At 39.4% G+C, this 20,225-nt stretch overlaps 1 protein-coding gene across 3 annotated transcripts in view; it reads right to left on the bottom strand.

Annotated features, from left to right (window-relative positions):
- NKTR (natural killer cell triggering receptor) overlaps positions 1–18,773 on the bottom strand; it is a 53,178-nt gene extending 34,405 nt beyond the window's left edge. For 2 of the 3 annotated variants that reach the window (XM_055321478.1, XM_055321479.1), the window contains exons 1-2: positions 18,657–18,773; positions 18,384–18,464 (exon numbers count right to left, since the gene is read on the bottom strand). In XM_055321478.1, coding sequence (XP_055177453.1) covers positions 18,384–18,441 — 58 coding nt within the window. In that variant the 5' untranslated portion in view covers positions 18,442–18,464; positions 18,657–18,773. The remainder of the gene's footprint in view (positions 1–18,383; positions 18,465–18,656) is intronic. The other variant, XM_055321480.1, reaches the window with a different exon arrangement.
- Positions 18,774–20,225: the final 1,452 nt, after the last annotated feature.

Below are 20,225 nucleotides of genomic sequence, written 5' to 3'. Positions count from 1 at the left end.
TAGGTCGGTGTCAAATTCAAAGTCATCTAATTTTGCAGACTAGAACATATTTAGATATTTAGGGCCCCTGTAAAACGGTTACTTTTCAGGATAAAAGATATAATCAAAACAATAAAAAATTTAGCCTTTTTACGACCATAGTAACTTCAATATCAAGTTTCTTTTTTTTTTTTTCAAAACATTTAATGCCTCTAAAAGAAAGCCAGTAAAAGTTTCAAATGTTTATAGTTTCTTCTTTGTAGATGATTAGGAATTATGAACCTGCTTAGTGGTATAACACATGTGAAAACAGTTAAATGTGATTATATTTCCAGGTCTAATAATCAGAGAGGGATACTACACAACAATGATGTTTTTTTAAAAAAAACACTCACCTCCAGTATCTTATTCTCTAACTTGGTGAAGAAAAAAAAAAAAATCTATGGACTTCTCAATCCCATGGAGCAGGGTTTAGAACAGAGGTGTTGTGTGCTTTAGGGCATTATGTTGTTAAGAGTAAAGAAAAAAACGGAAAACCAAATGTTTTGGCTTCAATACCTTGGTGCAAGGTTAAAAACACTGCCAAAAACAGAAAAATAACCTAAAAATCCATAGAAAGAACAGATGAACCGAATCGGGCTTGTAAGACATGAGAAAGGCTATGGACATTCAGATATTGGTTGAGACTGTCTTAATTTAAAATGCCAGCATATGTTCAATTTGAAGAGTCTAGAAACAAAAGGCAAAGCTAAAGTGTTCTATCAGAAAAAAGGAAAACACAAGAAGATGATTAGATGATTTCTACCTACAAAGAGGCATACTAGTATTAACTCCCTCCAAACTGAATAAAAAAAAAGCTTAAACTGAACACTATAGAATACACACCAGCAAATATTAACTTGAACCAAGTCATTAGCAAGATAGGCAGGTTTTCAACAAATGTTTTTCAATTGAATTGCACTCTTATAGAAAACATACTTTTTTGAAAATCAAAATAGAAAATATTCTGATGTATACAGTCTTTAAAGAAAAAATAAGTCAGTGTAGCTCAGTAGTTTGCTTATTTTCAAGTGAAAGTGGCATTAACTGTGATTATAAAACATACTGAAAAGAAAAATGTAAACTACAGCTACTTAAGGAAAAGACAGAATAAATGTGTTGAAGAGAAGATTCTCTGGCTCCCAAACTAATGAAAAAAATGACCCCATTTCCCAATAGTAAAAATGCCTATGGTTTACTGTCTTCTGTAATAAGTTAACATGCTCTGCCAAAGCCTCTTTGGAAACTGGTGCTGCTTTCGAATGAATAAGATCTCAGGAATACTGTTAACACTACTTTACTTTAGTGAGATTTAGTAATCTTTATTAGTCATTATTGCCAATAATATTATCTTTTATATATACTACGATTTCTTCCAACGAACTACCACTATGCCAATAAATACACTGCTCTATAAATGTAAAACTAAAATCTGAAACTTTTGTGTAAGCATTTAGGGCAAAAAATATATGATTAACAAAAATGATGAGCAGGAATGGCTTCTGACTTTAGTCCTAACATTCCAACATGCAGATCCTTAAAAATAGCCAAGACAGGAGAACAATACTGAGTTTACTCAGGTAATATCAACACATTTTTAAATACTGGCTACAGACAGTAAAAGCCAAGACCTACTTACATCATGTTGTAATCCTGATCTGGCCACTAGGTGGCAGGAATAAAATCAGCAAGTACTCAGAATCTGGATAAAATTGAACATCATCTTTATTATTATTTCTTGTTCTCAGAAACAGCTGCACTGGAATTACAGGTACAGTAGTGGAAAAGGAGACATTTATCATGGACAAAAAAGATACAGTAGTTGGAAAAGCAAGCACTGGTTGAGACAAAAAATTTAGGAAATGGCATTCTACACAGGGTAAAGAACATCACATATACCATTACAAGTAAGGAATGAGGATAAGAACAAAGGTATGAACACATCATAGTCAGTAGGCAGAGAGCAAAATCTAAGATAAAATTAAGGAATGGGTGCACCGTTTCTACAAAATCAGGGCACTTGCCCATTTAACTGAGATCCTCCTCATAAGTCAGGTTGCGCAACTGTATGTAAGACAGTGCTTGTTTTGGGGAGCTGACAGCTTAGCTGGGAAAGACAGATACAAATTCTTAACCAATGTGATGAGCCACCAGTGGTATGAACAAAACGCACTTATATCCATCCTAGGCCTAACTGATGAGTGTGAGGGCAGAGGGATAGGGACCATGTCTGTTTTACTCACCACCTTATCCCCACTGACTTTTATCATGTCTGGTACAGAATACGTATGCAATAAATACTCAGATAAAGACAAAGATGAACAAAATATAAATGAAGAAATACCTACACAGATAAAAAGTATTCATTATATAACAGGAAAAGTATAACAAGTGGCATAACATCATGACATAGCTTAATAAGAGCTATTTTCAAAGGTATAAAGGAAAAGAATCCTTCTCGCATCCAAGCAATAAAATCATGTCACCTACAGGGAAAAAGAAATTAAGCAGATTTCTGACACTCTACATGAGAAACTGGAGACAGCAGCTATCTACCATCATAAAGGGACTAACATGCTGTGAACAAAGAATTCCATATATAGCAAAGGAAATGTAATAATCAGATTTTATCCCCAAAAATCTAGTTGAAATATAAGCCTGAGATATTACTCAAAGGACTAATGAGAAAAGGCTAGTAGGAAAAGAGTGGCATTGAGCATACTAAATCTATTACAACACAGAATTAAACCTAAATAACTATGGTAACCATGGTTACAAAATGAAAAATAAATGTTAACAGCTATTGAGAAAGAGTATGTATTGGTAATTTTTAAAATTATTTTCAGGAACCTTCTAAAAATGTTCTTTTTCTTTTGAATGGCAACATTTTCATGATTCAAAAATTCAACAGTGGAAAAAAGTAAATAAGTAGTCTTATTCCCACTTCTGTCAACAGGTAATCACTTTCATTAATTTCATATGTATGCTTCCAGTGTCTTTTCATACACACAGGCAAATATTTTTTAAAAAGCTTTATGGGGATCCCTGGGTGGCGCAGCGGTTTGGCGCCTGCCTTTGGCCCAGGGCGCGATCCTGGAGACCCGGGATCGAATCCCACGTCGGGCTCCCGGTGCATGGAGCCTGCTTCTCCTTCTGCCTGTGTCTCTGCCTCTCTCTCTCTCTCTGTGACTATCATAAATAAATAAAAAATTTAAAAAAAATAAAAAAATAAAAAGCTTTATGATTCATTCATTCATTCATTCATGCATTCGAGACACACAGAGAGAGGCAGAGACACAGAGGGAGGAGCAGGCTCCTCCAGGGAGCCCGATGTGAGACTCAATCCCAGAACCCTGAGATCTTACCCTGAGCCAAAGGCAGGTGCTCAACCACTGAGCCACCCAGGCATCCCCAAACAGGCAAATATTGACATAGTCTTATTTTTCTTGTTTAAAAAAGATAGCATAAGTTCGCTGAGAGTAGATCTTAAAAGTTGTTTTTTTTTTTAAGATTTTATTTATTTATTCATGAGAGACACACAGAAAGAGGCAGAGACACAGGCAGAGGGAGAAGCAGGCTCCCTGTGGGGAGCCTGATGTAGGACTTGATCCCAGGATCCCGGAATCACACCCTGAGCTAAAGGCAGACACCCAACCACTGAGCCACTCAGATGTCCCGATCTTAAAACTTATTACAAGGAAAAAAATTTAATTCAAGTTATCACAAGAAAAAAAATTTTAACTCTGTGTAATGATGGATATTAACAAGACTTTGCAGTCATCACTTTGCAATATAAACACGTATACCAAATCATTATGCTGTATACCTGAAACTAGAAGGTGTTATACGTCAATTATATCAATTTTTTAAATTCATTTTTTATTTTTTAAAGATTTTATTTATTCATTCATAAGAGACACACAGAGAGAGGCAGACATAGGCAGAGGGAGAAGCAGGCTTCTTGTAGGGAGCCTGATATGGGACTCAATCCCGGGATCATGACCTGAGCCAAAGGCAGACGCTCAACTGCTGAGCCACCCAGGCATCCCATATCTCAATTCTAAATAAGCAGTTCCTTGGTTTAAAAAAAAAAATAGGTAGCATTTATGTACACTACTGTACTCTGCTTTATTCACTTAATGAATATATCACAGTAACATTAAAACCAACAAGAAGGGGTTGAGCTGGTTAGAAAAAGTCCGCTTCCTGGTATTTCATAGTGGGAGTCAACAGGTAGAGGAAATATAGTTTAGGAATACTTAAACATGTAATTCACCTGTAGAGCTAAAAACATATTATACATCTTTCAAACCACTGTAGTGGAGCAACCCATAATAAAAAGATATAAAACAAAGAAAAGCAAATAGCAAGAAAATACAAATGACGGGCAGCCTGGGTGGCTCAGCAGTTTAGCGCTGCCTTCAACCCAGGGCCTGATCCTGGAGACCCGGGATAGAATCCCACGTCCGGCTCCCTGCATGGAGCCTGCTTCTCCCTCTGCCTGTGTCTCTGCCTCTCTCTCTCTCTCTCGAATAAAAAAAAAAAAAAAAAAGGAAATTAAAAAAAAAAGATTTTATTTATTTATTCACGAGAGACACAGAGCAAAGGGAGAAGCAGGCTCCATGCAGGAGCCGGATCCGATGTAGGACTGGATCTCGATCACATCCTGAGCTGAAGGCAGATGCTCAACCACTGAGCTACCCAGGCGACCCTGAATAAAATCTTAAACAAAACAAAAAAACAACAAAACCCTATAGATAAATCTCAGTTTTTTAGGGATCCCTGGGTGGCGCAGCGGTTTAGCGCCTGTCTTTGGCCCGGGGCGCGATCCTGGAGACCCGGGATCGAATCCCACATCGGGCTCCCGGTGCATGCAGCCTGCTTCTCTCTCTGCCTGTGTCTCTGCCTCTCTCTCTCTCTCTCTCTCTCTCTCTCTCTCTCTCTGTGACTATCATAAATAATTAAAAAAAAAAGTTTAAAAAAAATCTCAGTTTTTTAAAGATACAATTAAATATTAGGAAATCTGGGGCACCTGGGTGGCTCAGTTGGCTAGCAACTGATCTCATGATTTCAGGGTCATGAGATCTAGCCCCTATTTGGCTCACTGGAGTCTGCTTCATATTATCTCTACCTCTCCCTCCTCCTCTGCCAGTTCTCCTGTAAGCACATACACACACATTCTAAAATAAATACATAAAATCTTTAAAAAATAAATATTAGGAAATCTGTTAATTTTTTGAAGTGAAGGAAGAACTCTTAGGAAAATCAAAAGACCACTTAATGAAGTTAATTAACATTCATCCCTTAACATAAACAAAAAAATTCTCAGACATCCTTCAAATCAATAGCCAGCATTACGTTTAATGGTGGAACATTAGTACGGCACTAATGTCATTTAAAGGGACAAGTACAGTATATTCTGTATATACTCCTAAAGGACAAAGATATTCCCCCTACCTAATCCCAATACAATTACCACACCATGTTAATAGTGATTAACACCACAGTCTAATACATAGTCCATATTCAAATTTACTCAACTGGTTCCACAATGCCTTTATACCCTTTTCATTTTTTTAAAATTTATTTGAGAGAGAGGAGGGGAAGAGAGTACACACGGTGGGAGGGGCAAAGGGGGAGAGAGAATCCCAAGCCAATTCCCTGCTGAGCACGGAGCCTAACATGGGGCTTGATCTCCTGACCCTGACATCATGACCTGAGCTTAAACCAAGAGTCAGAGGCTGACTGACCTATACTTTTTCAAATCCTGGAATCTAACCACAGATTATGCACTGATTTGGTTGTTGTGCCTTGGTTTTTTTTTTTTTTTTAAGATTTTATTTATTTATTCATGAGAGACAGAGAGAGACAGACAGGCAGGCAGGCAGGCAGGCAGACAGACACACAGGCAGAGGGAGAAGCAGGCTCCATACAGGGAGCCTGATGTGGGACTCGATCCCAGGACTCCAGGATCACGCCCTGGGCCGAAGGCAGGTGCTAAACCGCTGAGCCACCCAGGGATCCCCCTTGGTCTGTTTTAAGTATTAGCTAGATTCTCAGCTGTAAAAGTATTTCTCCTTACTTTTACATTAATAGAGGAATGATATTTTGATTTTTAAGTTCATACCATGTTCTATAAAAACTTTTCACTAATGGTTTGGCTACTGATGATCCTTTGCTGAATCAATCATACTGAGGGTTGCAAAATATTTCTTCTAATCCCATTATTTTATCTGCATTTATCCAACTTGAAAACTTCTGTTAAGAGCTTCACCCACCCTTTGACAGTTATTAACAAGACAAAGCCTGGGTCCTAGACATCTGCTGACTCTGAGAGCCATGTAAGAGAAAACTTGCGTCTTAAATTTGTTTCCAGTATTTAGCCTTTATGTTTAGCAACCATCACCTTTATATATTCTAACAAACACAGATACTTTCATAAGACAGTAAACTAATAATCACTAAATCTGATTACATAAAGCTCAATTTATTGAAATGGGGGAAAAAATCAAGAACGTGCTATTTAACGGAAAAGGCAGCATCAGGATAGCATGTAGCATATACTATTTTTAAAAATTGTGTATGAACCAGTATATAGAATTAAGATAAAATGTTCAGAGAAAATTAGTTGTGATTATCTCTGCACAGCAGGATTAAGGCAGGTTTAACTTTTATTTATTTATTTTTTTAAGATTTATTTATTTATTCATGATAGACACAGAGAGAGAGAAAGGGAGAGGCAAAGACACAGGCAGAGGGAGAAGCAGGCTCCATGCCGGGAGCCCAATGTGGGACTCGATCCCGGGACTTCAGGATCATGCCCCAGGGCAAGGACACCGCTAAACCTCTGAGCCACCCAGGGATCCCCTCAGCCCCTCTTCTCATACAAATCACCTAACTAAGAATAAGGCTTCACTGATTTGTACAAGTCTAAGGAATGGACACGGGAATTCAGATTTCACTCTATAGCAATCTGCTTAAGACACAGTCTTGGAATACAATGAAACTAAAATAGGGGACTACTATAGCAAGGCTTACAGTAAGGCATTCACATCTAGGGGTTTTGAATGCAATTTCTGAGATAATTCTGAAAAAGCCTTACCTCAGTTCTAGATAACTTTGCCAGTCACCCAAGTCCTGCCCTTTTGTAGCCTGAACTTTTTTCTGCCTATTTAAAGAAATCTTTTTAGTTTCCATCTGCTTTTAGTCTCAGTAAGAAAAGTGTTTACCGAACACCTGACCATCTTGTAAGTACTATGTTCTACCAAGGATTCAGGTTGAAATATATACTCTGGGAAGCTTTCTTTAAGACTAGGTACACGATGTGCAAAACAGAACTGTAAGGAATCGTACTGGACAGCTAGCTCATACCACTAATGTCAGAATTCCCTTGGCAACAACAATGACAGATGAATACCAACAAAAGTAGAAAAATAATAGAAAAGCACAGAGATTCAATGTGGGGGTGCAGATAGGAGGCAGGAGTCAGACAAGGAACAGCCATATTAAGTTAAAAGTAGAAAGGTAGAAAAAATAATTGTATATTTCACTTGGAGTTTTGAGGAAGAGAAAGGGTAGGGAAAGGAAGGTGCTATGGAGTCAACTTTCTCCTCTCAAAGTCCCCATAAAAATCCATGTTTCTGCCTTCAAAACCATCCAATCAGGCCTGGTGTTACTGGGATGCTTCAGGTCCAATTTCTTGCTTTCTTTTTTTTTTAAGATTTTATTTATTTTTTAAGATTTTATTTATTTATTCATGAGTGACACAGAGAGGCATAGACACAGGCAGAGAGAGAAGCCCTCCAAGCAGGGAGACCGACATGGGACTGAATCCTGGGTCTCCAGAATCACGCCCTGGACTGAAGGTGGCGCTAAACCACTGAGCCACCTGGGCTGCCCAAGATTTTATTTATTTATTCATGGAAACACACAAGAGAGAGAGGCAAAGACACAGGCAGAGGGAGAAGCAGGCTCCTCACAGGGAGCCTGATGTAGGACTTGATCCCTGGACCCTGAGATCACTCCCTGAGCCAAAGGAAGACGCTCAACCACTGAGCCACCCAGACATCCCTTCAGGCCCAATTTCTAAAAACATAAGTGAATAAAGGAAAAAAGGCGAAAGAAACTGCACCAAGCCCTCTTGCTTAGAAACCTGAAACAAGGCTTTTTCCTAAAATGTGAACAAAAAGGTCTAATCTTTGAGGCCTATCTTAAATAATACCTCAATATGAAAGCCCCGTACTTGACTCAGTGCCCATGCTCACGAATGTACAATATTTAAAGCAACTTACAAAAAAATTTATGTCAGATACTGTGTTAGGTTTTTAACAAATAATAGTCTGCTCTGTCAATAGCATGAAAGAATTTAAAGAAACTGCATTATCAAAAATGACATATAAAAACAATTATTTCTATGGGAAAATGGGAGTTTGGGAACAAGGGAATTAAGGTTGCAGTAAGAATGATTTTTGTTAGGAGTATCACTAATAAAGCACGTTTTTAGCTATAAGAGTATATCATAAAAATTCAACATTACTGTGGAAATCCTACAACTGAACACATCCTACTTGTCTCCTTTTCCTAGCACTATCACTAGCATAATCCTTCTTGCGGTTTTTCAGATTAGTTAGGACAGACAAGAATAACAGAATAGCAGTGACGCTCAACTGCCCTTGCTTCATATACAACTAGCTCCTACCTTGTTATGTGATTGTTACAACACAAACAGTTAGTCTGCTAATTAGAACTGTGCTCCTTGGGATGCCTGGGTGGCTCAGTGGTTGAGTGTCTGCCTTCGGTTCAGGGCATGATCCCGGGGTCTGGGAATCGAATCCTGCATCAAGCTCTCTGAGAGGAGCCTGCTTCTCCCACTGCCTGTGTCTCTCTGCTTCTCTGTGTCTCTCATGAATAAATAAAATCTTAAAAAATTAGAAGAAGGAGAAGAAGATAAGAACCACCGTGCTCCTTAAATTCATGTTACAAAAACACAATCTGTAATATAGCCAGTTGTATTATTTTATTATTCTTCCCTACAACTTTACTATATATAGACTTCCCTACAACCTTACTATACATGTATTAAATAGGACTGGAGTCCTATTTAATTTCTGAGTATATAAAAAGGGAAGAAATAATCTAAATAGTGCAGACCACTGCATCCAGTCACTATATTCACAAGTTTAGGACCAGGGGAGGAGGTTGAGGTGGCAGATGGATTTCTCCTGTTCCCTCAGTGTATTATCAGATCCCCATGTGCCGCACTCTCAATTGAGTGTGAGGAATCTAAGGTTTAAAGGGTAATTTTGGGGTACTGAGGGGGGCACTTGACAGGATGAGCACTGGGTGTTATATGTTGGCAAATCGAACTCCAATAAAAAATTTTCAAAAAAGAAAAAAAAAAGAGGGTAATTTTGAATATAAGCAAATTTTGCTGTGCTATCTTTAGAGCCACATTAAGACAAAACTGATAGTATTTCCTTCCTACAAAAAGGTCAAGTGGCTTGCCCAAAGTCCCAAGCAGTGACTTTTCAATTCAGTTTCTTAGATCCATGTGAATCTTAAGCAATAAAGTAAAAACACTAATTTCAACTATATACCCATTTCTACCTATTTTGATGAATTGCCAGGGTTTTATACGGCTCAAAAGCCCACATGAAGAAAAAATTCCAAAGTCAAACATTCCTCTAAAAAAATACCCTGGTTATCACTTTTGAAAACAAACTTCAAGCCTCTGACAGATACAAAAACTAAGGTTCTACTTAAAAAGGAGGAAGGGCACTGTATTCCTCTAAAATAACAGTGTCATAAAAGACATCAAAAAAGAAAAAAAATCAAAAAACCCTGTAAAACTGGAGGATAAAATGAAATTTGCAACAGAATGTAATATCTGATGCCAGACTAGATTTTGTACTAGAAGAGAAAGAATGCATAATTGACTTTCTAGGCCCAATCACAAAAATAGAAGGAATACAGAGATGGTAGATTAAAGTATCACATCAAAGTAAATTTATAAATTGTTAACTACATTGTGGTTATGTAAGAAATATCTCTATTCTTAATATGCTAAATAAAATACACTGAAGTATTTAAGAGTAAAGAGCCATAAGTGGGTAACTTACCCTCATATGTTTCAGAAAAAACTGCATGTGCAGAGAGAAAAAGAGAGAGCAATGGTATAAAATGTAAATAGGTGATTCTGTGTAAAGGATAGATGGGTGATTTTTACTAATTTTATTTTTCAACTTCATATAAATACAAAATAATATCCACACAAAAAGTTCAAAATCTCTGTAGATAAACCCCAGTGCTTGCATTCTGTGAAACATGTGTCTAGAATAGCAGTTCTCCAACTTTGGTCTCAGAACACTTCTACATTCTCAGCAATTACTGAAGATCTTAAAGTCTTTTTATATGGGTTGTATCTATTGATATTTAGCACATTAGAAATTGAAATGGAGAAATTTTAAGACAATCAATTTTCATAAAATAAACTCATGTTAACACAAATATTTTTAGTAATTTTATTTTCGAAAATGAACAAGAGGTTATAATGTGTCATCACTTTACATTTTTGCAAATCTCACTAATGTCTGGTGTAGCAGAAGACAAGTTATCTTGCTTGTTCCTGCACTGTATCTGTTGTGTCATCACACGTCCTGTAACCTGTGGAAAACCACTGCATATTGACAGAATGCAAGTGAACAAATGGGTGTTTGACACCCGGGAGCCTCATGAAAGCCATCTTGCAATTTGAAAACAAAAGGCCTACACCATTTTACTATTATAATTTAGTATATTTATAACTATAATTTACTTTGAAACACCTTACATAAACATCCTGATATAAAGGAATCATGAGTTTTCAAATTATATCTTAACCAGAAAGAAATACTGTCCAAAAGTGATCATCAAAAGCCACACCTCAGAGGTGGCTACTAAGAATACTCTGGCTGTCTTTATCTCTCATTAACGGAGGCTCTATAATTAGCAACATAAATGTTGGAAATGGGATTTTACTGGAAAATTAGTGATGTTCAGAATTAGTGATTTACAGACAGGATAAAAATATTTGCAGGTATTCCATCCACACCCTTGCATCAACAGGACAAATGAATCTGGAGGGTCATCCAATAGTATAGAACCTGAGACTGGGTCCACCGAGAGTCCCAAGTCTAGCAACAAGTTTAGAGCATTCTAGTGCCTGACACACATTTGCATGACAATTATCAAGAGAAAGAATCTTTCACATAAAAAGTGCTTCAGAGCACTGAAAAAACCAGAATGGCGACTTTATCAAACTTAGGGAACTAGCTGTTTCTTATGTGTGGAAGTGCTTGGTTGCTAGTCTATGTATAGCAAAATGTGACTTTTGGTGTACCCTGGTAACAAGGTTTGACAAAGGCAAACTATGGCCCTCACCTAACTTACTGGTGACTCCCAGACACGTACTAAACAAACAAACAAAAAAAACCCTAATGGCCATTCTTGACTAACCAATCTTAAACCATTTTACTGGTAGATATCTAAAACCTAGTTCCTTGGGCTCCAATTTCTTAGTACAACGATCTGAATGATAAGGCAATGATAAGGCAAAGAAAAGGCAAGCTCTTGAGGCACCAAAGGAGGGAAAAACAAAGATTACCATTTCATGCCTGCCTGGGAGGTTCTCACTAACTCCAGGGAACTAACATTTAATCAGAGAAGGGTGAGTCTGGCAGAAAAATGAAGTTGTCAATGAGGATTTCATACACACACTTCAAAAGCTAATGCATTCAAAAACACAAACTTATTTGTAGAGATCATTAAAAATGACTGGTTAATTTCTGTAGGTTCATATCTTTAGAAATTTATAAGGAATTCTAGGCTTAGTCAAGATGGAATAATATACTCCACCCTATCCTCACTGAATGCAACTAAGAAACCTTTGACAGAAAGCATGGAAAAAATTATCTAAGGACTGAAAAAAGCCCACTTAATTGGTAATGAATTACCAATTATCTCAGGGATTGGAATCAAAAGCAATTGGACACCCAGAACTGCATTCTGGGTACAGAAAGAGCTCTGAGGAAAGCCCTCTATTTCTAGGGACCCCTACAGATTATAGTTAATGAGGAAAATTTCATTTTCTTTCTGTTTTTCCATTCTCTCTCATTCTAGCTTCTAGGCAATTCCACAGATGGCAGCAAGAACGGGGTAACCAGGCAAGCACATAAAACTTCTAAGGAGGCAAAGAATCTTTCTGACTAGAGAAACTGTGCTCCCTACAGCACAAGAAGAATCCCTGCTGCTCTTTTACACTCTATTCTCTTGCCACTTGGCCTCAGAGACAGACATAGTTATTAAGAAGCACATGGCAGAGTGAGGAAACTAAAACCTTGGCTTTCTGGCCAGATGACAAAAAAAAAAGGGGGGGGGGGAGTCCCTAAGGGCCAGAATGTATTGGGGAAATCTTCAAGAAGAGGAAGCTTCCTCAAGAAAACAATGTCATAGGCACCTGGGTGGCTCAGTGGTTGAGCATTTGCCTTTGGCTCAGGTCGTGATCCTGGAGTACCAGGATCAGTTGCCGCGTCGGGCTCCCTGCACGGAGCCTGCTTCTCCCTCTGCTTGTGTCTGTGTCTCTCATGAATAAATAAATAAAATATTAAAAAAAAAAAAGAAAACAATTTCATGAAGTATGAACTCCAGAGCTCATCCATGTGTGGATGGGCTTATACATATGTGGATCGGATTCTAAACAGCACAAGATAGTTCCAGCTGCACCTAACCAGGCTGACTGCCTGCTACAATGATATCATTATCATCATCATCATCATCATCACCAACAACAACAGTGAACATTCTCCATAGGATTTAAACTTGACCCAGTCATGTAACAAAATACACAAAATGTCCAGGATATGATTCAACATTTATCAACATTTAAAGAATGACAAAAAATCTCATACTCCACAAGGGAAAAGACAAAAACAGCAACTCTGTGATAATACAGATGCTGGAAATGTGTTAGGCAAAGACTTTTTTAAGCAGCTATTACAATCATATTACGTTAAGTACAAATACTCTTAAAATGAATGGAAAAACAGAAAATCTCAAGCAAAGCCACAAGGAAATTTTAAAACAAAACAAAACAAAAAAATACCATGGTCAAAATTAAAAATTCACTAGGTAGGTTCCACAGTACAATGGAGATGACAGAAGGAAAAAGTCAATGAACTTGAAGACTTAATAGAAATTATCCAATGTGAAAAACAGAAAACCTGAAAAAAAAAATTGAACAAAGCCTCAGACTTGTGAGGTAATGTCAAAAGGTCTGATATTTGTGTCATCAAAGTCCCAAAAAGAGAGGAAAAAGAGTGTTGGACAAAAAACCTATTTGAAGAAACAGTAGCTGAAGATGTCTTAAATTTGGCTAAAGACAGAGATTCAAGATTATTAAACCCCAAAGAGAATAAACCAAAGAAATTCACACCCGGACACATCACAATAAAACTGCTGAAATCTAAAGACAAAGTAAACATCTCAAAAGCAGTCAGACAAGAACAGAACAGAACACATTACATATGGGCAAAAATAATTTGAATGACTCTGGATTTCTTATCAGAAACCAACTGACCAGCCTCAAACCTGAGACTTCAGGAATGAACAAATAGCAACAGAAATGTAATAAACATGTGAATAAATAATGAGAATATTTTTCTTTCAGTCTGCTAAGTGTGATGTTTGAAAGCAAAGACTTTCAATGTTTGTAGATGTAATGAATACAACATAAGGTGAAAGGTAAAGGAATATTATATAGTGGGATGGTTTCGACACTTCACCTGAAATGGTAAATTATTCTAAATACACCATGAAAAGCCAAATATATATATTGTAATCTCTAGAGTAACCACTTAAAAAACTATAGAGAGGGGATGCCTGGGTGGCTCAGCGGTTTAGTACCTGTCTTTGGCCCAGGGTGTGATCCTAGGGTCCCAGGATCAAGTCCCACATCAGGCTCCCTGCAGGGAGCCTGTTTCTCCCTCTGCCTGTGTGTCTCTCATGAATAAATAAAATAAATAAAAAACCTTTAAAAAAAGAAAATAGAGGATCATCAAAAAATAAAAAAATTTAAAATACTACAAATATTCAAATAGTCTAAAATGCAAGAAAACAGGAAGCAAAACAAATATTAGACAAATTCAAACAACTGCATTAAGTGTAAATAGTGTAAATATACTGATTAAGAAACAGATTGTGACAATGGGTTAAAAAAATAAGATCCACTGATTAACTGTCTATATAAAAACCCCACTTTATTTAGTTTTCAGGGGAGAGGGAGACAGAGAATCCCAAGCAGGCTCCAAGCAGAGTGCAGAACCCCACACAGAGCTTAAGCTCACAATCCTGAGATCATGACCTTAGGTGAGATCAAGAGTCAGATACCCAACTGATTGAGCCACCCACGTGCCCCACATATTTTTTTAAGTAATCTCTACATCCAACATGGCATGAGACTTGAACTCACAATCCTAAGACCAAGAGCCACATGTTCCACCAACTGAGCTAGCCAGGCACCCCAAGAAACCCACCTTAAATATAAGTCAAAAATAAAAGGATAGAAAAATGACCTATCACATAAACACTAAAAAAAAAAAAAAAAAAAAAATGAATCAGTGGTGTTTATACCAAAGTAGGCTTCAAAGCAAGGAAAATTACCAGGAATAACAAAGGTCATTACATAATGATAAAAGGATCAATTCATAACAATCCTAAATGTGCATGCATCCACCTAACAACAGCGCCTCAAAGTAAAAACTAATAGAATTGAAAAAAGAAGAAATAAATCCACAATTATCGATGGAGACTTCAATACTCCTTCCTTGGTAAACAACTGAACAAGGAGACAGAAAATCAGCCAGGATATAGAAGAACAATACTATTAGCCAGCTGACTCAAATTGACATTTATAGAACATGTATGTTCTTTGACCACAATGGAATTAAAGTAGAAATCATTAACAGAAAGACAACTGCAAATATCCAAGTACTTAGAAATTAAAACATTTCTCAATAACTCATGAGCCAAAGACTAAGCCTCAAGGGACGTTAGAAAATATTTCGCACAGATGGGTCACCTGGGTGGCTCAGCAGCTGAGTGTCTGCCTTCGGCTCAAGGCATGATACTGGGGTCCTGGGATCAAGTCCTACATTCGGCTCTGCAAATGGAAGCCTGCTTCTCCCTCTGCCTGTGTCTCTGCCTCTGTGTGTGTGTGTGTGTGTGTGTCTTTCAAGAGTAAATAAATACAATCTTTAAAAAAAAAAAAAAAGATTTTTCAAACTGAAAGAAAATGAGCAATCTGTCAAAATTTGTGGGGTCCTTCATATAGAGAGAAATTTATAGCACTAAATCCTTATATTGGAAAAGGGTCTCAAGTCAACAATCCAAATTTCCACTTAAAGAAACTAGAAAAAGAGCAAAGTAAGCCAAAGTGAGCATCAGAAAGGAAATAAAGGGCAGAAATCATTAAAACTGGAATGGGGGGAGAAAATCAACAAACCAAAATTTTGACACGATAATAAATATAATGATAAACCAAGGAAAAATGACAAAGGGCACAGATTATCAGTATCAGGAATGAAAGAGGAGCTATCACTACAAATCCCATGGATAAACTCATCAGAACGTGAACAGTTCTGCAATTATTAAAGAAATGAAAATCTTAGTTAAAAAACCTTCTGAAAAAAATTCCAAAGTATAGTCCTGGAATTATTTCAAATAGGAACCAATTAATTGTATTCACAGAGAAAAAGTCATATATAAAGACTCTTCCCCTTCTAATATGTACTTATACTCATTTTATAATTCAAATTTCAAAAGCCTAGATAACTTGCTATAAAACATACAAATTTCCATTGAGGGCAGCCCAGGTGGCTCAGCGGTTTAGCATTGCCTCCAGCCCAGAGCGTGCTTCTCAGCATGGAGCCTGCTTCTCCCTCTGCCTGTGTCTCTGCCTCTCTCTCTCTCTGATGAATAAATAAATAAAATCTTTAAAAAAAATTTCCACTGATAGTAATGGAAAAGAATACATACTGTGTTGTAGTTAACTCAATTTTTATCAGTACTTCTTGATCTCTCATTAATGTGGTCAGTATGGTCATTCCTAAAAAATCTTTTACTTTCTACTCATGTTAATTACTAGCAATACAAGAAGTCAAGAATATCACTTGGCTAAGAACTCAATGACATACTAATGGTTAAATCCCACAAAGTGAGGTACCTCACTTCAGTTGCAGTGATCTTAAAAGTTGTGTAAAAATCAAGTAATTATCATTTAAATAATATACTGGAAAGTGTTAGAAGTATTATGAGACTGAACCATATGAAATTGCCAATTATCAACTGGTTCAACCTAGAACAGTATAAGCATTCCTTGTATGATTCAGTGTTTTATTTTTTTTTAAATTTATTTATTTATGATAGTCACAGAGAGAGAGAGAGAGAGAGGCAGAGACACAGGCAGAGGGAGAAGCAGGCTCCATGCACCGGGAGCCCGATATGGGATTCGATCCCGGGTCTCCAGGATCGCGCCCTGGGCCAAAGGCAGGCGCCAAACCGCTGCGCCACCCAGGGATCCCTGATTCAGTGTTTTAAAGAGTGCTAGTCATTTCTATTGGAATGGTATTATAATGAATTACTTTGAATGCTTGGGATTGAAGTTTGTTCAACATTCAGCAAAAGTATTCTGCAAATTGTTCATAACAAAGGTTAGCTGCAAATCTAGGATATGAACATGTACTAGGAAAGGAGTACTTTACATGGCTATAGAACCTTTTTTGTTTACATTTTTCATGAGTCTGCTATTTTTAATTCTTAAAAAAAAAAACAACCCATAAGCCCTGTTACCAGAAACATGGACTCAACTGTAGAGTAAGGATTAAGCTTCATTAAGGTTCAAAATATTAAAAACAGAATGCAACAATATTTCTAAGATCACAACATTACTTTGCTCAAAACCCTTCAATATCTTTTTTATTTTTTAAGATTTTATTTATTTATTCATGAGAGAGACAGAGCGAGGCAGAGACACAGGCGGAGGGAGAAGCAGACTGCTCGCAGGAGCCGGATGTGGGACTCATCCCGGAACTCCAGGATCACACCCCGAGCCAAAGGCAGCCGCTCAACCACTGAGCCACCCAGGCGTCCGTCCCCCTTCAATACCTCCGTATCTCTCAAATGGTCTAGAGCCATTTCCTGCTACTCTCATCCCTCCTCCACTCCACCCTGGGCTTCGGGCAGTTCTTCAAACACCAAAGCACACTCCCTCCTCAGCGCCTTTTTGTACTAACTTCCTTCGCTAGGAATGCTCCTCAGAGATATCCACAATGGCTCGCTTCATCTTCTTCAGATGTCTGCATAGCTGTCATCACACAACAGCCTTTTCTGACCAACATATTAAAACAGTACCCCCACTACAAGCCACTGCGGTTTCCCCCCTTGTTTATGGTCTGATTCCCCCAACAGAATACAAATTACAAGGAAGAAAGTCCTTTGTTTTATTCATTGCTATATCCCCAGGGTTTTGAACAGGAGCAGGCTCTCAAGAATCTGCTGAACGAGATGCTGCACAAAGACTGCATATGTTCCCAACTAAAACTTCTAAAAGCCTAAGGGAAGAAAAAAATATTTTATTTTATTTTTTCTAAGGAAACAGTTCGGAACCGGGCAGGCCCTACTACTTAGAAAGAGAACTACCCTTTAAAAGAAAATATTTTATTTTCAATAATATATACTAACGAATGGCTAGACTCCCTAGACATAGAATGCTAAGTGCATGCGTGCTGCAAGTCTGTTTGTTGGTACAGAATACTTTGCTGTTTTTATCACACAAGACTTTTCCACTAAGTCATTTTCCCACGAACCAAAAAGTGCTGGCTAAAGACACTTAAGGAAAAAAACAGAAGTGGGAGTTAACCTACCGATATCCAAGGATTAGGAAGTACAGAATATACGGGTCCAAGCCTCCCAGTACGGAGGAAAAAAACAAAACAAAACAAAAAAAGGAACTGGGAGTGTTTGCCCCGAGAGGCACCGAGAGAGAAAAAGTCCGAGAAGGGCTGCACTCCTTTCCTGGGCGCCAGGCACGGCACGGACACTCAGGCCGGGGGTGCAGGGCGAGGGGCTTCGGAGGGCGAGGCCCGGGCCCAGCAGGAGGCGAGGCGTGGATACGGGCCCCTCTCCTCTCCATCGATTTTCGCTCGGGAGCAAAGGTAGTGCTGACGACGCTTACCCGCTCCCAAAAAGGCTCGGGGGAGGGTCGACGAGGACAGACCCCTCCCCTTCCCCCGGGGACCGTCCAAGCCCCAGCACGAACCCAGTCCCCCGCTCACCCGGCTCCCGGTTGATCTCGATGTCGAAGTGGCACTGCGGCCGGTCCTGCGCCCCCATCGCGACCGAGGCGGCGGCAAGAGCTAGGAGAAAGGGGGACGAAAGCGGTCAGGGCGGGCGCTAGGGCGGGGGCTGGGGCGGAGCCCGCGCCACGGTCGCCTCCTCGCGCCGGCCTGTCGCGACACCGCGGGAGGCCGAGACGGGGTCCCCCCCCCCCAGCCCCGGGCCTCCCGACCCCCAGGCAGCGCGCACGCGCATACGGACGAGCTCTTCACCTGGTTGGCCTCCAGCCTGAGCAGCTCTCCGTGAGCGGAAGAGAAAGCGCTGCCACCGCGGCGGCCAGAGCCCAACGCCACTAACGGACCACCACCCCCTCCCCCGGGCCGGCCTCCCTTGCCACGCTAAACCCCGCGAGAGTCGGGACAAATACCGCGAGAGCACGGTCTTGAAGGGGGTGTTTAACCGAAGCGTGCGCGCGCAGGTGGGCGTGTCGGGGAACTCCCCAGGAGCCTCTAGCCCGACTCTCCTATACCTGAACTCGTCTTTTTTTGCCCCGCCCCTTCCCGCCCCGTTAGAGTCAGTCGTCCAATCTGGGAGTCCTGGCCGCGCCTGCGCTCTCTGTTTCCTCTCGCCCTCCCCCCCGGATCCGTGTGTCCGCGTACTTTCCCGTATCGCGATGCTTCCGTGTTGCGTACACCTGCTTGCCAGCTGCGAGGGAAGTGGCGGCGGAGCGACGGATCTTTTGGCCTGTTTTCCTTTTTGCAAGAAGTAGATGATACTCTCCTCTTGTTAGGCTGTCGCATTTCAAAGGGCTTAGGTGTGCGTTCGTTCCCCCTCTGGCGCCCACGTCGCTGGGATAGTCTTTGTCCATGGCCATTCATCTTTTGTGAAGAGTCCGCTCAAGACCTTTGCCCACGTTTTATTCGTGTTCGTCTCGTTATTGAATGCGGGAGTTCCGAGTACAAATGTATTGTCAAACAGGTGACATATGTATGCTCTAAATGCAAATCTTTTGTTCTATGTAATTCCGAATGTTTTCTCCTGAGCTGGGTCGTTTTCCTTGTTTTGATGATGGTTTTGTGCAAAGCAGTTTTCAATTTCAGTGAAGTTACTTAGTTTTCCACGTGTGGTTTGTGCTTTTTCTGTGCTAGGAAGTCTGTACTTACCCCAACCGCTTGAAGACTTTCTCCCGTATTTTCTTCTAGAATGTTTACATGTAAGTCTAAGATCTATTGGAACTTTTCGTTGTGTCGGGTACAAGTTGAAGTTCTTACCCCCTCCTCCCCATGGAAACATAGAGTTAGTTCCACCACCATTTGTTGGAAAAAACTGCCTCTTGTCAGTTGAATTGCCTTGGCTTTGTGATGACTTATGTGTGGATCTGTTTCTGGACTTTATTTTGTTGTCTGTTCGGTGTATCTTTATGCCAGGGCCCATTGTTTTGTTTTAAGTTATTTTCTTAAAACTGTAAAATACACACTGCACAAAATTATCATTTAACTCTGAGTGTACAGTTCAGAGGCATTAAGTACATTCTCATTGTCGTGCAATCACCAACATCTCTCCACATTTTTTTTTTATCTTCACATTTTTCATCTTGGAAAACTGAAACTCTGTATCCATAAACCAGTAACTCTGCATTCTCTGCACCCAGCCTCAGGCAACTACTCTACATTTTTTTTTTTTTAAAGATTTTATTTGAGAGAGTGTGAGACACAAAGCAAGCATGAGCAGGGGGAGGGGCAAGGGGGAGAGGGAGAAGGAGGCTCTCCAGTGAGCAGGGAGCCTGCTGCTGCTGGATTCCCAGGTTCCTGGGATCATGACCTGAACAGAAGGCAGAGAGA

This window comes from Nyctereutes procyonoides, unplaced genomic scaffold, assembly GCF_905146905.1.
Source record: "Nyctereutes procyonoides isolate TBG_1078 unplaced genomic scaffold, NYPRO_anot_genome, whole genome shotgun sequence".
NCBI classification, from domain to species: domain Eukaryota; kingdom Metazoa; phylum Chordata; class Mammalia; order Carnivora; family Canidae; genus Nyctereutes; species Nyctereutes procyonoides.
Note: the sequence above shows the minus strand (reverse complement) of the source record. Positions and strands in the feature narration are given on the sequence as shown.